The sequence below is a fragment of the Raphanus sativus genome, chromosome 2 (assembly GCF_000801105.2).
Source record: "Raphanus sativus cultivar WK10039 chromosome 2, ASM80110v3, whole genome shotgun sequence".
Lineage (NCBI taxonomy): Eukaryota > Viridiplantae > Streptophyta > Magnoliopsida > Brassicales > Brassicaceae > Raphanus > Raphanus sativus.
Genome location: NC_079512.1, coordinates 14,539,412 through 14,556,425, shown reverse-complemented (window position 1 = coordinate 14,556,425; position 17,014 = coordinate 14,539,412). Strand labels below are relative to the sequence as shown.

The 17,014-nt window shown below is 36.9% G+C and overlaps 1 protein-coding gene across 1 annotated transcript; it reads right to left on the bottom strand.

Annotated features, from left to right (window-relative positions):
* Nucleotides 1-2,428: 2,428 nt before the first annotated feature.
* Nucleotides 2,429-3,922, bottom strand: LOC130508562 (uncharacterized). Its single transcript, XM_057004132.1, has one exon. The coding sequence runs from the start codon at nt 3,920-3,922 to the stop codon at nt 2,429-2,431; it is 1,494 nt and encodes a 497-aa protein (XP_056860112.1).
* Between the last annotated feature and the right edge of the window lie 13,092 nt (nt 3,923-17,014).

The following is a 17,014-nucleotide window of genomic DNA, read 5'->3' as shown; positions in this document are numbered from 1 at the left end:
GCTAGTGCTTCAGCTTCCACCCATTTGGTGAAATAGTCTGTCACGACTAGGAGAAAAATCTTTTGCCCCGGTGCCATAGGGACTTTCCTACGATGTCCATGCCCTATTTTCGGAAGGGCCAAGGAGAACTTAGGGATTTGAGGTTCTCTGGTGGAAGGTTGGAGATTGGTGCGTGCTTCTGGCATTGACTACGGAGCTTGGCTTGTTTGAGAGAGTCCCTTGCCATCGTAGATAGGGTCCTGAAAAGGATATTCAGTATAGTTTCCCCTCGGAAAAACAATACCTTGCAGCTTGGCGTCTTATCTTCCGACTTTCGTCATGATCTTCACGCAAAGTGTCATACCTTAGGTAGTTAGTGATGGGCGTCATCCAGGTCTCTCCTTTGTCTACCACGAATACTTCTTCAGGTTCCGTCTCCTTTTCGGTCGCGGGCCATTGGAGTACTAGTAGTGGGATGCTCATATGACTTGTAGTTTCTAGGGCGGACCCTAGGTTAGCTAGAGCGTCAGCCTGGGAGTTGTGCTCCCTAGGAATCTGGGTGAGCTTACAATGTCGGAACCTGTCGAGTAGTCGCTTGGCCACGGATAGGTATCTGATCATACTCGGATCTTTCGCCTGATAGTCTCCTTAGACTTGGCTTATGATCAGTTGTGAATCGCTGAAGACCTAGATATCTTCCACCCCCATCTGTTTGGCGAGTATCAGCCCTGCTATTAGAGCTTCATACTCATCTTCGTTGTTCGTTGCTTTGAAGTTGCAACGCACGGCCCTTGAGGCTGATTCCTCCGTGGGGAAGTTAGGACCAATCCCACGCCTGCGCCCCTTATGTTACTAGACGCATCGACGTACAGTGTCCATTCGCCTTTCTCCCCTTCGCTATCACGAAGTTTTACCTCTTGTTCCACGGCTGGAAACATGGCAGGAGAGAATTCAGTTACGAAATCTGCCAGGACTTGCGATTTGATGGCTGTTGCAGGCCGGAAGATCACGTCGTATTCCCCCAGCTCTATAGCCCATTTTGCTAGTCGTCCAGACACTTCTGGCTTATGCAGAACAGCCTTGATGGGGAAGGAGATGACTACCACGATTTGATGAGCCTGGAAGTAGGGACGCAGATTTCGGGCAGCATTAACTAAAGCAAGGGCCAGCTTCTCAAGGTGACTATAGCGGGTCTCCGCGTCTAGTAAATATTTGCTCACGTAGTAGATAGGATGCTGTTTTCTTCCTTCTTCCCTTACTAGGACCGCACTGACTGCGTGTTCCGATACCGCCAGATAGAGCAACATGACCTCTCCTTCCAAGGGTTTTGAGAAGAGAGGTGGAGTAGTGAGATAGGCCTTGAGATCGGATAGGGCTTGCTCACATTTCTCGGTCCATTGGAAGTCCTTGGGGTCCTTCAGGGTTTCGAAGAAGGCGTGCGACTTGTCGGATAGCCTGGAGATGAATCTGCTCAAGGCGGCCATCCTTCATGTTAGTCTTTGCACCTGCTTGACGTTGCGAGGGGAAGGTATCACCTGGATTGTTCTCACCTGCTCTAGGTTTGCTTCAATGCCCCTGTGAGTGACTATGTACCCTAGGAATTTTCCAGAGCTTACTCCGAACGAGCACTTTGAAGGGTTTAACTTCATGTTGTACCTCCTGAGAGTGGTGAAGGCTTGTTGAAGGTGTGAGATATGGTCTTCGGCATCTAGGGACTTTACCAACATGTCATCAATGTAGACTTCCATGGTCTGTCCTATCTGGTCGGCAAACATCATGTTGACAAGTTTTTGGTAGGTCGAGCCGGCGTTCTCAATCCGAAAGGCATAACCTTGTAACAGTGGATACCTCTTGAGGTCATGAATGAGGTCTTCTCTTGATCGTCAGGATGCATTAGGATCTGGTTATATCTAGAGAACGCATCCATGAAACTCATCAGCTCGTGACCAGCCGTTGTGTCTACCAGCTTGTCGATGTGAGGCAAAGGGAAAGGATCTTTAGGACATGACTTATTAAGGTCCGTGAAATCGATACAGACTCTCCACTTCCCATTCTTCTTCCTGGCGACCACCACATTGGCTAGCCATTCCGGGTATTGCACCTCTCGTATAAATCCAGCATCTAGTAGGTTCTTGACCTCTTCATTGATTATCTCATCCCTTTCAGGGGCAAATTTTCTCCTCTTCTGTCTGACAGGAGGTTGCATTGGATCCACCTTGAGTTGATGCATGATAACATCTAGATCAATTCCAGGCATGTCTTCGTGAGACCAGGCAAAGCAATCGGAGTTGGATCTTAAGAAATCGACCAGTCTCCTTCTCAAGCTTTCCGGAAGCTTGGAGCCTATCTTTAAGTTTCGACTTGAGTTCCCTTCCGTGAGCGGGACCTCATCCATTTCTTCCACTTCCGGCTCTTCAGTATGTGGGGCCGGAATCTTCTTCTGTAATTGCTATAAGACCTGAGTCTTTCCCCTAAGGGTAGTCTGATAGCAAGACCTAGCATTCTCTTGATCCCCCTTGACCGCTCTGATGCCCCAGGGGGTTGGGAACTTGACCAGCTGGTGTAAAGTTGAAGGTACGGCTCCCATGTCATGGATCCAAGGCCTTCCCAATATCACGTTGTACGATGAGGGGCAGTCGACGACTAGGAACTTCGTGGCTTGGTTTACCCCTTCGGCATACACGGGAAGAAGGACCTCTCCTAAGGTTTGTTTGACTTCTCCACTGAAGCCTACGAGGGGGGTTGCCTTTCTGGTTAGAGCTGTAGGTTCCAAACCCAGGTCGGCGAAGCCCGAATAGAAGATTATGTTGCTGGAGCTCCCATTATCCACTAGTATCCGCTTGACCAAGTAGTTTGCTATGGTAAGTGAAATGACAAGAGCGTCATGATGAGGGGTAAGGAACTTCTCCTGCTCCCTTGCAGTGAAACTGATCTCATCTGTTCCAAGGAGTAGGCGCTTGGGACCCTCGGCCTCTTGGCCCTTCCTGGCATTGCGAGTACTTTTCTTGACTGCGGCACTGCTAATTCCGCTCACCTCTGATCCGCCTGTGATGACGTGGATCACCCGGTCTTGCTGTGGTGGCAATACAGGAGCTGCCTCGATAGGGAGACTGGGACCTTCTTTATTTAGAAGGTTCTTGGCTTTATCCGAAAGGAATTCCCGTAGATAGCCTTTCTTGAGGAGCTCGGCGACTTCCATCTTTAGGGCTATGCAATTCTCCGTAGTATGACCATGATCACTATGGAACTCGCACCATCGCTTGGAATTTTGATTGGCCTCCGCGGCCTTCATCTTCATCTTAGGAGGCCACTTGACTTGAGGACCCATTTGTCGTAAGACACCGATCAGCTCTGGTTTGGATATCGCGAGATGGGAGATGTCAGGCCAAGTAGACACCATCATCCCTTCGGATCTAGGCAAAGGTCGATGCTGATACATGCCCCTATTCGGGTTACTAGTCTCCCTAGCGGGCTTAGAGTGAGAAGGCTCGTCGCGGTCACTCCTTGTAGGCTTTGATGACTTCTGATCATACTTCGGACCGGCTTTAGCCTTGCTAGCGACATTTTCTTCCCATCTTACTTGAGCCCAAGCACGAGACAGCACGTCTTCCATAATCCTGCACTTGTATTTGATCAGCTCTTTGTAAAGGTCTCCCTCTGGAAGTAGACCCCTCTTGAAGGCTGAGATAGCCGTATCAGCGTTGCACTCAGGAATAGCTACCTTCCCCTGGTTGAAGCGAGCTATGTAAGAACGAAGGGGCTCATTCCTATGCTGGAGGATCTCATAGAGATCATCCAAATTCTTCTCTAGGTCACGGCTGCTAGCGAACTGTTCCACGAACTTATCGCTAAGGTCTGCAAAGGATTTGATGGATTTGGTGGGCAGGTTGATATACCACTGAAGAGCAGGGCCGGTCAAGGTTGATCCGAATCCTTTGCACATGGTAGCTTCCCGTGCATCCCGAGGGATTGCTACTGCTAGCATGCGTTGCTTGTACTGAGCAATGTGATTATCGGGATCCCCAGTACCTTCGTACATCTTTATGCTTGGGAAAGAGAAATTTCGCGGCATCTCCACTGAAGCAATCTCTTCCACGAAAGGTGTATCGGAGTAGGATCCCTGATTGCTTCTTCGAATAGGAGGAGCTGCCTCTGGGAGCCTTTCTACCATAGATTGAATGGTGCCGAACCTTTCGGAGACCACTCTTTCTAAGTAGGCTGCTAGAGCCGGTCTGGGATCTCGGGATCATCGGGTGAATACTGCTCGTCCTCCGTATCGGAATCGCTATCTACTTGTACTCGGGTCCTATCGTTCGTTGCTCCTCGGCTTTCGGGTTCGTCTTCGGTTGAGGCGGGTCGACGAGGTACCTCTTCACTATCGCACGGAGTGTAGAGTGAAGCCATGGGTCGTACCTTAGTCCGGAACCGCTTTCGCTTGTTGCTAGCTTCACCGAGGGTATGGTTCTCTTGTCGGAGGACAAGATTCTCCGCCTCTATGGCGTCTAGCTTCTCGGCGCTTTGCTGTAGTTGCTTGAAGGGCTCTCCAAGTTGGTCTTTTAGGGTTTGAACTTCAAGGAGAATTTCGGGACCTCCGGGTGTTGTCTCCCGAGCTTTGTGAAGATTGGTAACTTGACTCTGAAGAAACTCGAGCTTGTTGAGAAGCTCGATCTCTCTCGGAGTCATCTCCGTCTGGTTAGCGTCGTTCTCTAATGCCATCGTCACGTAGTTGGATCACTCCCCTCCTTCTAGCGCCAAACTGTTAGTGTATTTTTGTGTAGGATCGTTTAACTGCTACGGAACACTAGAGGATTTGTATGAAAGCAAGAGAAATCGTAAACTAGAAGATGTTATTGAGTGTTTTGATCGGGACTACAATGTTTGGGTGTATAAACCCTAGTTCTAGTCGCCTAAACTCTAATCTTCTAGTCTCTGAAATTCGATCCCTTATTCTAGGGTTTGGGCTCCCCTTTTATAGTTGTAGATGTCGGCTTCAAGTAATAGAACTCTTTCATAATCGGAAAAATGGAAGTTTCCCTTTAGGTAGAAAACTTCTATTTTGCTCCAAGGGGTCGGTCCGATCTAGGGGTCGGACCCAAGGCAGGGGTCAGTTCCTGGTTTCTTCTCGAGCAAGGGTCCGGAAGTCGAGGACCTATCCGGAAGCTAGAGAAAATTCATATCTGGATATTTTTCCCCAACAGCTAGCCTCATTTAACTCGATATTCGCCCCCTTTTTCACACAAATCGTAAAACAACCCGAAAAAGAAGATCCACTTTTCTCTCTAAAACTGAACTGAATCCCTTGATTCTTTGCCTCAATCCTCTTGTTTTTCATCCCTCTATCTCGTTTGTTCATTCATTCAACCAACCTACAAGGTATAAACTCGAAATTCCCTACTTTTAGAATATTATTTTGTTGACTTTTGATATGAACATAATCAATCGATTAGGCTAGGATTTGGACGATTTAGGTTGATAAATTGATATAATAAGGCACCCGAACCGATTGATTTATCTTTTGTTCTTTGAACTTTCGATTTGGGTTGAGAACTTTGATGCAGGTTCCGCGATGTCGTATCGATCGATACAGGAGTTGTCATGTCAATCGACACAAGTGATTTGAAATCGATCGATTTTGAGCATAGCGCATCGATCGATATCGACCTTCAATGATTACTAGATCTTGACCCGCCCGACTGGGCGGGTTTTTGCTTTAATTTGTAAAATATCATCAATTTATATCAAATTGGAAATTATTGGATTTTATAAAGTATGGTCCACGTTCTTTGCTATCATATGATTGTTATTGTATTTAATGTACTTGTAACACAAAAAATATTGATGTTAGTATATATATTTTTGCATTGTTTATTTGATATTTTAACCATATAATTTTCAAATGAATAATGACATATCTATCGTATTAATGGACAACAAATTTTGTTTAAGAGAAATATATTTTTTACCTTTGAATTATATAAAAAACTATAAATACCAATAATTATAATATACAACCAATAATTACAATGACCCAATAAATAATCTAGTTATCAAAATGGATCATCATAACAAATTAAATAATATGGCTCAATTCCATAGTAACAATTTCTTAAGAAAAAAATATGAGTCCAACCCAAGATAGATGTTATCTTTGTGTCCAAACAATATTTTGATTTTTTTAACTCTGCAATTCACGTTGCCAAACAAAACTAAAAGGTACTTCTACTTTAATAAGATAGATACTTACTAACTACATTCGTGTTTTAATTGCAGATGAGCTCACGGAGAGATCAGAGACGAGAGCAACGGGAGAAGAGAATGAATAGGGAGCTCGACCACCCAAGCACCTCCAAAGCTCCACCTACACCGCCATCATCATCTTCTCCATCATCATCATCTTCGTCTGCAACTCGACAAACTGATGAGAGGAGACCGTGGCCTCGGGATGATAAGAAGCCAATCACTACTTTTCAGACAATCGATAACCCGAAGGAAGTGGTCATGAGCGCCAGGTGCAAAAACCGGCGTAAGACAGACACATGGGACGACTACGACAGCTTGTTCTACAACGCATGGCTGAACGTCGACATCAAGCCCACACGCTTCATTGACGAGGCCAGCGGGAGGAGACTGGGCATCAGGTCCGATCTGATGGACATGATCGAGAAGCTCGGGCTTGGCACCATGGCCACACGCCCCTACTACCTCTACGTCGACTTGGTCAGACAGCTCATGGCCACCACTCTCTCTTACATCACCTCGACTGCGCGAGTTGCAGGTGATGTGACACTCTCCTTCTTTGTTAGACGCATCAGGTACGTGATCTCCATCACCGACCTCTGCGACATCTACGGGCGCGATCCCGCAGCCGCGACCAGCACAGTTCTCGAGTTTGCCAACATCGCTCATTTTGGGAGATACTCGGTACATGCCAGTGGAACTCCGGTTCCGCTACACAGACAGACATCCGCCACCCGACCCTACGGTATTTCATGAGGGTCCTTGCTAGCACATAGTTGTGCAATATGGAGCACAACAAGGTGTGGATGCAGGAGCTCACATTGCTGCACATGGCAGTGAACGAGTTGGTTGACTTGACCCATTTGGACCCGGATAGTGAGTTGGTCATCTTCGCTGAGCACCTGGTGGGGCTGAAGATGAAGCCCTTTAAGGGCACAACTAAGAAGAAGGAAATAGTTGGGAGCCTGTTTTCACCGATCTTCCTGCACCTTGGTATCCGTTTGAACGAGGCGACGACCAACCGCTCTAGACTCTACTTGGACGAGGCGCATTTAAAATTGGCGCAATGGATTAAGGAGAGCCGTCTCAGGAGCTTTAGGAGTGGAGCTCACATCTGTCTACTGCAGCTACCAGCTAGGCACATCACAGACTTTGACGGACAGGTCGACATGCTCAGGTTTCAGCCAGATGAGATACTCCTCCGCAACCTCCAAGACATACCGTGCAGAGTCCCAAGAGTCCGCAGAGCACCTGCCACTCAGGGCCCACCAGAGGCACCACTCCCTGACTTCCCGATCATACCAGAGCTTCCCATCCGCGACCACAGAGACTTTCAGAGGGTTTAGGAGCGCTCTTCAAGCCAGCTGTGCTAGAGTGTCTAGGTGTCGGTGCTCGAGCAAGAGGAGCGTCAGGGCCAGTTCACCATCAGCTGCAGGACCATCGCACCAGTACCAGCATGACTCGTCAGAGGATAACGATGAGACAGCACAGGACTCTGATTAGTTCTCACATTTATATCCATTATCTCTACGCACTATTTATTTATGGTTTTGGATTTTTAGGATTATTGCTCTAGAACATTTGCTTCTTTATGTTATTCTTGAGACTTATCACTTGCTTTACGTGTGTTTGAATGTCTAACAGAACTAACAAAACTAACAGTTCAGATGGATTAGGCCTTTTCCCACACGTTGATGATTTTCTGTCTCAACGCCATCGATCAATACCATGGTGTCGGTATCAATCGACGCACGAGACAAAAAGGCACGGTTACCTTAACTCAAAAAATCTCAACATCTAACTGTTACCTTGCTTCATTTTTCATTAATCTTAGACTGGCTACACTGGGGGCAGTGTAATTTAAGTCTGGGGGAGGTAGTTACTAACGTTATTTTCTATTGTGAGCTATGAATTTTATCTATATATTATAAATAAATTAAAATTTTTTATTATATCTATTACTACTATATCCCATTTAACAAAATGTTTTCAAAATGGGATAATGAGCAAAAGTAATTTAATTACTACTCTAACCATTCTCTAGCACCATCTAGATTTACTAATTTGCAGGACATAGTAGATAGAAACACCGCAGTGTATCACGTAATGCTAACACATGAACCTGCTGAGAATGTCTGGAGGAACCAAAGCTGTCTTTCAACCCTAATTTACTTAAATCGCTTGTCTCGGGGCTTGGTATACATAGGATCGGATTCCTCCTGCAAGTCTGAAAGGTAAAAGTCTGTGTGATTCTGGTTCCCTTCCTTCTCTCTGTTCGGCATCTCAAGATATAAAAGATTGAGAGGACTTCCTGAGAGGCAGAGAGGTAGATAAATTACATGTGAGCCAATTATTCTAAATCTCAGGGATGATCACACATTATGGAAACGAGGGGTAAGAAAATTACATATGCCCCATTATTCGCTAAAGTTTGCCAAATGTATGAGTTACAAATATATAAATGTCAATGATATTCATCGAAATTAGATGGGCTGCATCAGCATCGATATTCATTGAAATTGAAACTAATTGAGATTCAGAGAGGAGAGTAGAGGGGAGAAAAAAGGATCAGAGAAAACTGCATGTGTGTTCAAATACTTGTTTGAGTAAGAGTTCATGTATCTCTTGATTGACACTCCCAAGATGTAGCCCACACATCTATATTCATGTAGAAATGAGGTCAGTAGAGGGGTATGTCAGGCGCTATCAGTGGAGTTGTAGACAGTATGGTATGGTGACTAAGCTAGTGTGTAGTACATCAAATCATCCTAAAGGTTAGTAATGATTCACTTCCATCATCATTCATACAGATATGTGAGTAGTAGTTTTAAATTATGTGACTGTTTTCAAAAAAAAAAAAACCTTTTCAGATTTGTCCTATATTTTGCTTGAGGACAGACAAGCAAAGGGATAAGTAGGAGAATTGATATGCTATATATTTTACCATATTTTATCTATAAGTTATATATGTTTTCAAAGGTTCTTACATGCATTTCGTAGTTCATTTAGAGATATTACAGGTCTACGTACCCATAGGAGTAAAATGATGATTATGGAGCAATTTGGAGTCTTTTTGGAGATATTGCATTTCACCCTCGCGGAGCTGATTAAAGAAGAGAGCGTCGACCGATGTATCAACACTAGTATCGATCGACAAAGAACCACTCGCATCGATCGTTTTCCATTCGATGTATCGGTCGATGTAGAGCCACTTGCGATTAATGAAAATTAGAAGAATTATAAGTTTTACACAAAAGATTATCATATTTGCACCATACACTCTGGCCGTCTGTTAGACTATATAATTAGGGTTTTGTACCATTCTAAAAGTAAGCAGCCACCAAGGGAAAGAAAGAAGCTAGAGAAAGCAAGCTTGGAGATTTAATTGGAGAAGAATACTTTCATCTTGGAGAGAGAAGATCTGAACTTCATAAACAGAGAAGATCTTAAACTCATTTTGTTTTCTTACTCTATTACTTGTTTTCATTTAGTTTTTATTAAATTATTATTCAGACCATCATGATCATGCTTCTAATTAATATGTTTAAGTAGTCATACTGTTAGATTTAGGTTCATCAAATATTGATTTATATATTGCTGATCATAAAATGATTGTTAGGGTAATAGTTATTTTATTCTAATTATGTTTATTGTTAAATGAATGATTGATCACCCTTTACTTAGATCTTAGGATTAATTTACTCAAGCGAAATTTTGTTAAATTACCTGAAAATAAATTAGACTAATCCAATCAAATGGTTAAAAATGAAAGTTGCACTAATTGATTTGAGAACCCACCAAACATGCTCGGTAAACCTTACTAGAAGGATCGTCGATCGACGTGACATTAATTGCATCGATCGATTATATGAAAGGAATATCGATCGATATTCATATGGACATATCGATCGATGCTTTCTCCGGATTCATCAACGAAAGTTGACTGATCTGAGATCCAGCTATTACACAATTATATAGATTGTTCCTAAGAAGTTTGAATTCGAGAACAACTTATATTTGAGACCTTGATAATCCAATAAAATTGCATACTTGTCATACCTGAGATTTTGCATGAATCTAGCTACTTCTCTAAACTTATAACAAACCTCATTACAATCAATCTGAACAATTGTCTTGTTCAAACCAGCATTCATCTAAATTACTGTCCTAAAACTATTCAATCTAACTTTATTTCGAAGACTATAAAATATATTGTGTAATCCAAGAGTTTCTGTAGATTCGATTCCTAAATACTACATCTGAACCACTTTTGATGAGAGTAGTTGTTGATGTAGGATAATTTGAGCATGTATCATTGGAGTATTGATGGCAATGACAATATTGTAAATATTTGATTAAAATGATAATGTGAATATTTGATTAAGATGAGGATGATAGAGCAAAATACTCACTTTTAGAAAATGTAAAAGTATTTTGATGAATAATTCGAACTTTTAAGGTAAATAGGACAATCCAAACAAAATATAAATCAATTTTGTATTTGATTTTGAACTATGAGTTATATTTGCAAAAAGAACCTATATTTTTTTAGGATTTTTAATACTAAAACCTCTTAACTAAGTTTGTTTTGGATAAAACCCCTCAAACTAAGTATTTAACGAGAAAACCCTCGAACTAATTTTCTTCAGTGAATTAAACCTTCTCTCTACAGTACAGGTCATAATTACTTTTACAACCGGTAAATCTTTATTTACGGAGTTTTTTCATTAATTAAACATAGTTAAGAGATTTTACCATAAAGAAATAATAATCAAAAGTCTAAAATATAATAACATTATCTAAAAATTAGTGAGTTTAATTTTTAAAATTAGCATTTTTAAAAATTTCTGTAAATATATGAAACTGAAATTTTTTTTTATAAAATCGACACTATATATGTATAAATTAAAAATGTATAAAACCAGAAAATTTATAAAATTTATATCTTATCTAATAAAAATGTTATAATAAATATTTAGATTATAAAATGTATATCTTTCCTTATAAAAATGTAATAATAAATCTTTTTATAATAAAATGCATATCTTATCTTATATTTTCTGGTTTTGTATATTTTTATTTATACATATATAATGTTCATTTTATAAAAAAGTCAGTTTCATATATTTACAGAAATTTTTAAAAATGCTAAATGTTAATTTTGAAAATTAAAGTTACTAACTTTTAAATAATGTTATTATATTTTAGACTTTTATTTTTTTTTAATTGTAAAACTCCTCAACTATGTTTAATTAATGAAAAAACCCCTAAACTAAAGATTTACCGGTTGTAAAGGTAATTATGACCTGCACCGTAGAGAGAGGGTTTAATTCACTAAATAAAATTAGTTTAGGGATTTTCTCTTTAACTATTTAGTTTGGGGGTTTTTTACCTAAAACAAACTTAGTTGAGGGGGTTTAATGTTAGAAATCCTTTTTTATTAAAAGTAAATGTAGCAAATACACGTAAGTGTGAAATCAATTTACAGATAATGTGTCGGAGATTTTGAAAATACGTGAATCATGCGAGTACACAAACGCAAATCACGAGTATGATGACTTCATAACCATAATTAAAATGTTCAAAAATATGAATACGTATATTTATTCTGTTACAAACTTTACATCTTTAAAAGGATCACTAACCTACCGACATGAATTCCCTAATTAATATGTGGATGTGAAACGTTCAAAACCTTATCCTTATTTCAGTTTAAGATAAAGCAATCCTTATTCCTACCAAAAAAAAAAGATAAAGCAATCCTTATTTGCCGTAACTTTAAAACACTCGTTAGATTCTGATCCGTCGTTAAAAAGGCGGTTATATTTTTTTCTTTTACATTTTTTAACATTAAATTTTTCTATATGTATTTTAAATTATATTTATGTTTTTATTTTTATAATATTTTTTTTAAATGATTAATAAAATACTTTAGTACTACTTCTGTTTTAAAATACTTGTCGTTGTATAGCAAAATTTTTGTTTCAAAATAAGTTTCGTTTTCCGTTTTCAACATAAAATTTATTGACAATATTTTCTATTATATTCTTCTATTGGGTGAAATATGCTTAGATGTATTGGTAATAGTGTTTTTATTTTGAAAATATGTAAAATTAAATGTTTTCTTAATCTGTATGCATAAATATAGAACAACAACTAATACGAAACGGAGGAAGTAATTACATTAAAATAGATGGACCACACCTATATCAATAGGTTATGTTCCTGTTTTAATAGTATTGACTAGATTTTGATCCGCGTTTTTAAAGCACATGTATATTTTTATTTCAATAATATTTAATTGAATTTGTAATTTTGATTAGAGAATAAATAATTTTAAAGTTTTCTATTTGTATTTCAAAAAAAATGTTCTATTATAATAATTGGTTTTCAAGCGGTGTTTTCATATCCAACATATGATTGAACCGATAAATTCAGTGATATGTGTATAATTCAGTTCAATTTAATTAAAAAAATTGTAATTACAATCTTAGAAAACCTGGTATAAATCTAAAAATCCGCAATTAACCTAAGATCCTATATGAGATGACCCGCTGAAAACAAAAAAAAATTGAAATGTTTATTAAATAATTTATACTTCTTAATATTAATTATATAAAATTAAAAAGTAACTATTTAGACTTTAATGAGATTTGTATTATGTCATTTGAAGAAAATGAAACAATGGTAATATGAAACTTTATTATTGATATAAAAATATTATTTTCTTTTTTCTGGTTACTATGATAAGTTTGTATTTTTATTTATGTTTAGATCTAAAACTTAGTTTTAAGATAAGTTTAAAAAAAAATTGAACACTCAAAATTGACATATTATTATTATACAAAAAATGGCATAATAATATTTTTTTAATTTGCATGTATATATCGATCTTTAAATTATATTATAGATGAAAAAATAAAATTCAAATTAAATGGAAAGTATATACTGCAAAAATAAATTATTATCATTCACAAAATATGTAAATTATTAATTACCATGTTTATAGAGAATATTTTATTTTTAGTTTAAATTAAATATCAATAGAAAGACTTGTAAATATATTGAAAATGAGGGGCATAATCCTAAATTTTTAAAATTTGATCATATTTTAATAGTATAGATTATTTATTGTAAGCAATTAAAACAAGTCTTATCCCTAACTTTATTTTGATTAACTTAACATTCTTTTTTTTTGTCAATGATTACCTTAACATTCATAACCCAAAAAAAACCTTTCTTTTGATTATTTAATATTTTATTTCATTATAATTAGGAACACTCTATGGAAGCCTCATTGATCCAGTGGTTTGACTAAGGGTTCATTAATGCTTCTACACCAAGAGGTCTTGGTTTCGAGTCCAAGTGAAAACGAAATTATGCGAATTAACGGAGATAACGCTTACAAGAGATTCTGCAGCATGGCAGAAGGAGTACCGTCAGACATGGATCCGATAGAGTGGTTCAGGTGAGGTGATGCAGTTAGTGACAGGTAGAATTGTCGGATATAAAATCATCTGTAACATTCTCGTAGTTTATAATAGCATGATTATCCAGAGTTAAAAAAAAAATAGGAAGACTCTGACACGATTAAGAGTTCATGTCTAGAACCAGACCAATCTCACTATACTTAACCTGTTTGACTAATCAAAATAGTAGATAGACTAATCGGATTTTCAGCTAACCCTCCCCCAAACCAAAACTTCCATATATTTTCATAACAACTAAATGAATCAAAGTCATATATGGTTATTAAAAACGCACCCCAGACTCTCTCAAAACCTCCTTTCCTAAACTTTACAAAGCCTAAGTCGGATAATTCCATGTATGATTCTTTTTTATGATTAAACTAATTAGATTCCAATCTAGGTTTTTTTCTTTCGAAGTGTTTGAGAATGGTATTAATCTGATTGGGTTTAATAGTATCTAGGTGCATGCACGAACCTATCGTTAATTAGTGATATGGATCTTATTTTAGTTGAATTATTTTGCATGTTGGCCTTGAGATCTCGTTAATTCGTCTATGGTTTGATCTTCTTCAACTCTCAGCCTCCTGAGTGATGTTGAATCCAGAGTCACTTTATTCGCACCTTGTCATCTACGTTCCGGTCTGATCGAGATCTAATCTTTCGTTAAGCTCAGTTGGTATTTTCGATTGATGTCTCTCCGACGTTGCTTCTCCCTTTCAAAGCTTTGGAACTTGAACAGTTTATGGCGCACTGGGACTGGAGCTGTGGTCTTTTATCAAGCTTGGGTTATTCATTATAGGATGTCTCGCTATCCGATGGTATTGTCCGTGTGTTGGCTCCATTGTATATTCTCACAAAAAAATCTCATTCAATGAAGAGAAGCAAAATAATTCTCAATGATTTGGTTCGTGGATCCTTATATACATGATCTGGTTTCTCTATGTTTGTTCTTTAGCTTTTTATTTGTTTTGTTTTTTCTGCAAAAAAATTATCATTTGCCGGTTTTGTCTATGGGGTTATGTTTTATACCGTAGTTATGTTTTACACCGCTGATTTAGTGTTTCCCAAACACATTCCACCTTTGTATCCTATAATGTTAATCTATAACTAGATCTTGATCCGCACAATCGTGAGGATAGTTATTTTTCAATTTTTATAGATATAAATATTTGATTTACATAATTAGTGGTAAATATTTTTAATATTGACCATATTACTAATTGTTTAATTTATTATTTTTAAAACCAAAATCTTTTATAGTTGAATATAGTAATTTAATTTATTGTTTCAAATTATTATTGATATTTTCGACTAAAATTCATTAGTGATATCTCTATTAATAAAGTATGAACAATAACTAAAATCTTACATTATATGATATTTACGACAAATTCTATTCAATTTAATGTAAACTTAAATATTAATTTCTTTATGATTTTACTTGTATCTTAGGTTTTGGTCATACATATATGTTGGTCGAATTATTTCTATGGATATAATCTTTGACTAAATAACCTATATTAAGTACTGGAATTTAATTTACATTGATTTGAATGATACTATTTTGAAATGAATTAAAGTATTATTATATAAAAATATTTAAATTTTATTGTAAGATTTTGTTAGATGTTTTGTCAACAGAATTTTTATGATTAAGAATAAAATTAAAAATGTTTTATAGGTGAAATTGTTATATGTGTCGACTATGTAAAATGTGATATTTTATTTTAATGATGCCAATATATTAATTATGATTTTTTTTAGTAATGTCTTTGAAAAAAAATTCACAAATGAATAGAAGTTGTGATTTCTATTTTAATTGAAAAGATTAAATACGAGAATTTCGTAGTTACATAGACCAACGAAGCACACTGACAAGGAACTTGAGTTTTCATTGAGCATGTATACATAATGTGTAAGTGACTACGAAAATATAATCAGAGGGTTGACTTTTGTTTCCAGGTGAACAGGTTTAAGAAAAACTAGATTTTGACCCGCCCTTTAAGGGCGGGTATATTTTTTGTTGGAAAATTATTTTACGTAATAAAATTTATGATTTTTGATAAATTATATATTTTAACTTTTTATGAAGTTTATCTTAAATTTACTTATATGACTTATTTTTGTTATTTTCAATATGACTAAATTTTAGAAGACTCTAAATAATTCTAACCCGTAATATGATTTTATTTATTTAAACCGAAGTTAAAATTATTTTACACTGATTTTTTTTTTAATTTAAATAAAATATTTTATATTTTCAACACTCTTGTATTGAAAAATTCATTTGTGCGTTTCAAAATATTTTCTATAATTTTATTAAATTTCAGGAACAGATTCATAAACAGTCATCTACTTTAATAGTATAGATATCAGGCTGCATTAACAGTGAAATATGTAGATGAAGCAAGACTAAAATGATCTAAAAATGTGTTTCAAAATATACTTTTTTGCAAGTCTTTCGCATGACTATTTACTATCGTGTTTGTTTTCCTTTTTCTTACATAATTTAAGCATTTTGTGTAAATAAGAATCCAATACATCAAAATTTTGTTTATTCTAATTAAGATAGATTGAATGTAACAAAATGAGTTAATGAATGTTGTATTCGGTTAATGTTTTTAGTCTGTAACATGTTTTAGCCGATCATCTAACTTTTCTATATATTATGTTACAAAGCTGGTTGTAGTTTCAGTTTTGAGGATAATTCAGTTACAGTATTAAAGTCTGAATAGAGATTGCAAATCTCGTGGCCCATCGTGTTTTATATATGAAGCTAAAAATTCGGTCGCAATACTGGTTTTGAGTCAACCGAGGGATCTTCTACATTGATATCTTGAGTTTGTTTAGTTAGAGAATATCTCCTAACAGTATGGCTTTTTGCTTTTTGGATGAATAGATAATCTGTTGGTAGAACTTGAATTTAGACCAAAGCTGAATTATTTTAAATATATCATTTACGAATATTAGTTCGATTTTTCTCTGTAGTCCACATAAGACATATTATATATTTGTCAACCAACACCAAATGAAATAATGAATATTCACAAACTCAAGAATAAATTTTATATGTTAAACTTTTCTAATTTTCTGACTGATAGATCATCATGTCTGATGTAGTTTCAAAAATATTCATTTGTTTAGACATAGTAAATAATATATTAATGTTCCTCTGCAAAGTTTATTAACATCAACAAAACTAAATATTATTTCTGCATGTTTTGTAATTGTCGATAGAGACATTGTCAATAACTGTTAGGAGTCATTGAAAATAATAGAGACTTCATAATTTAATATACGGCTTATATTAATGTATCACAAGTATACGG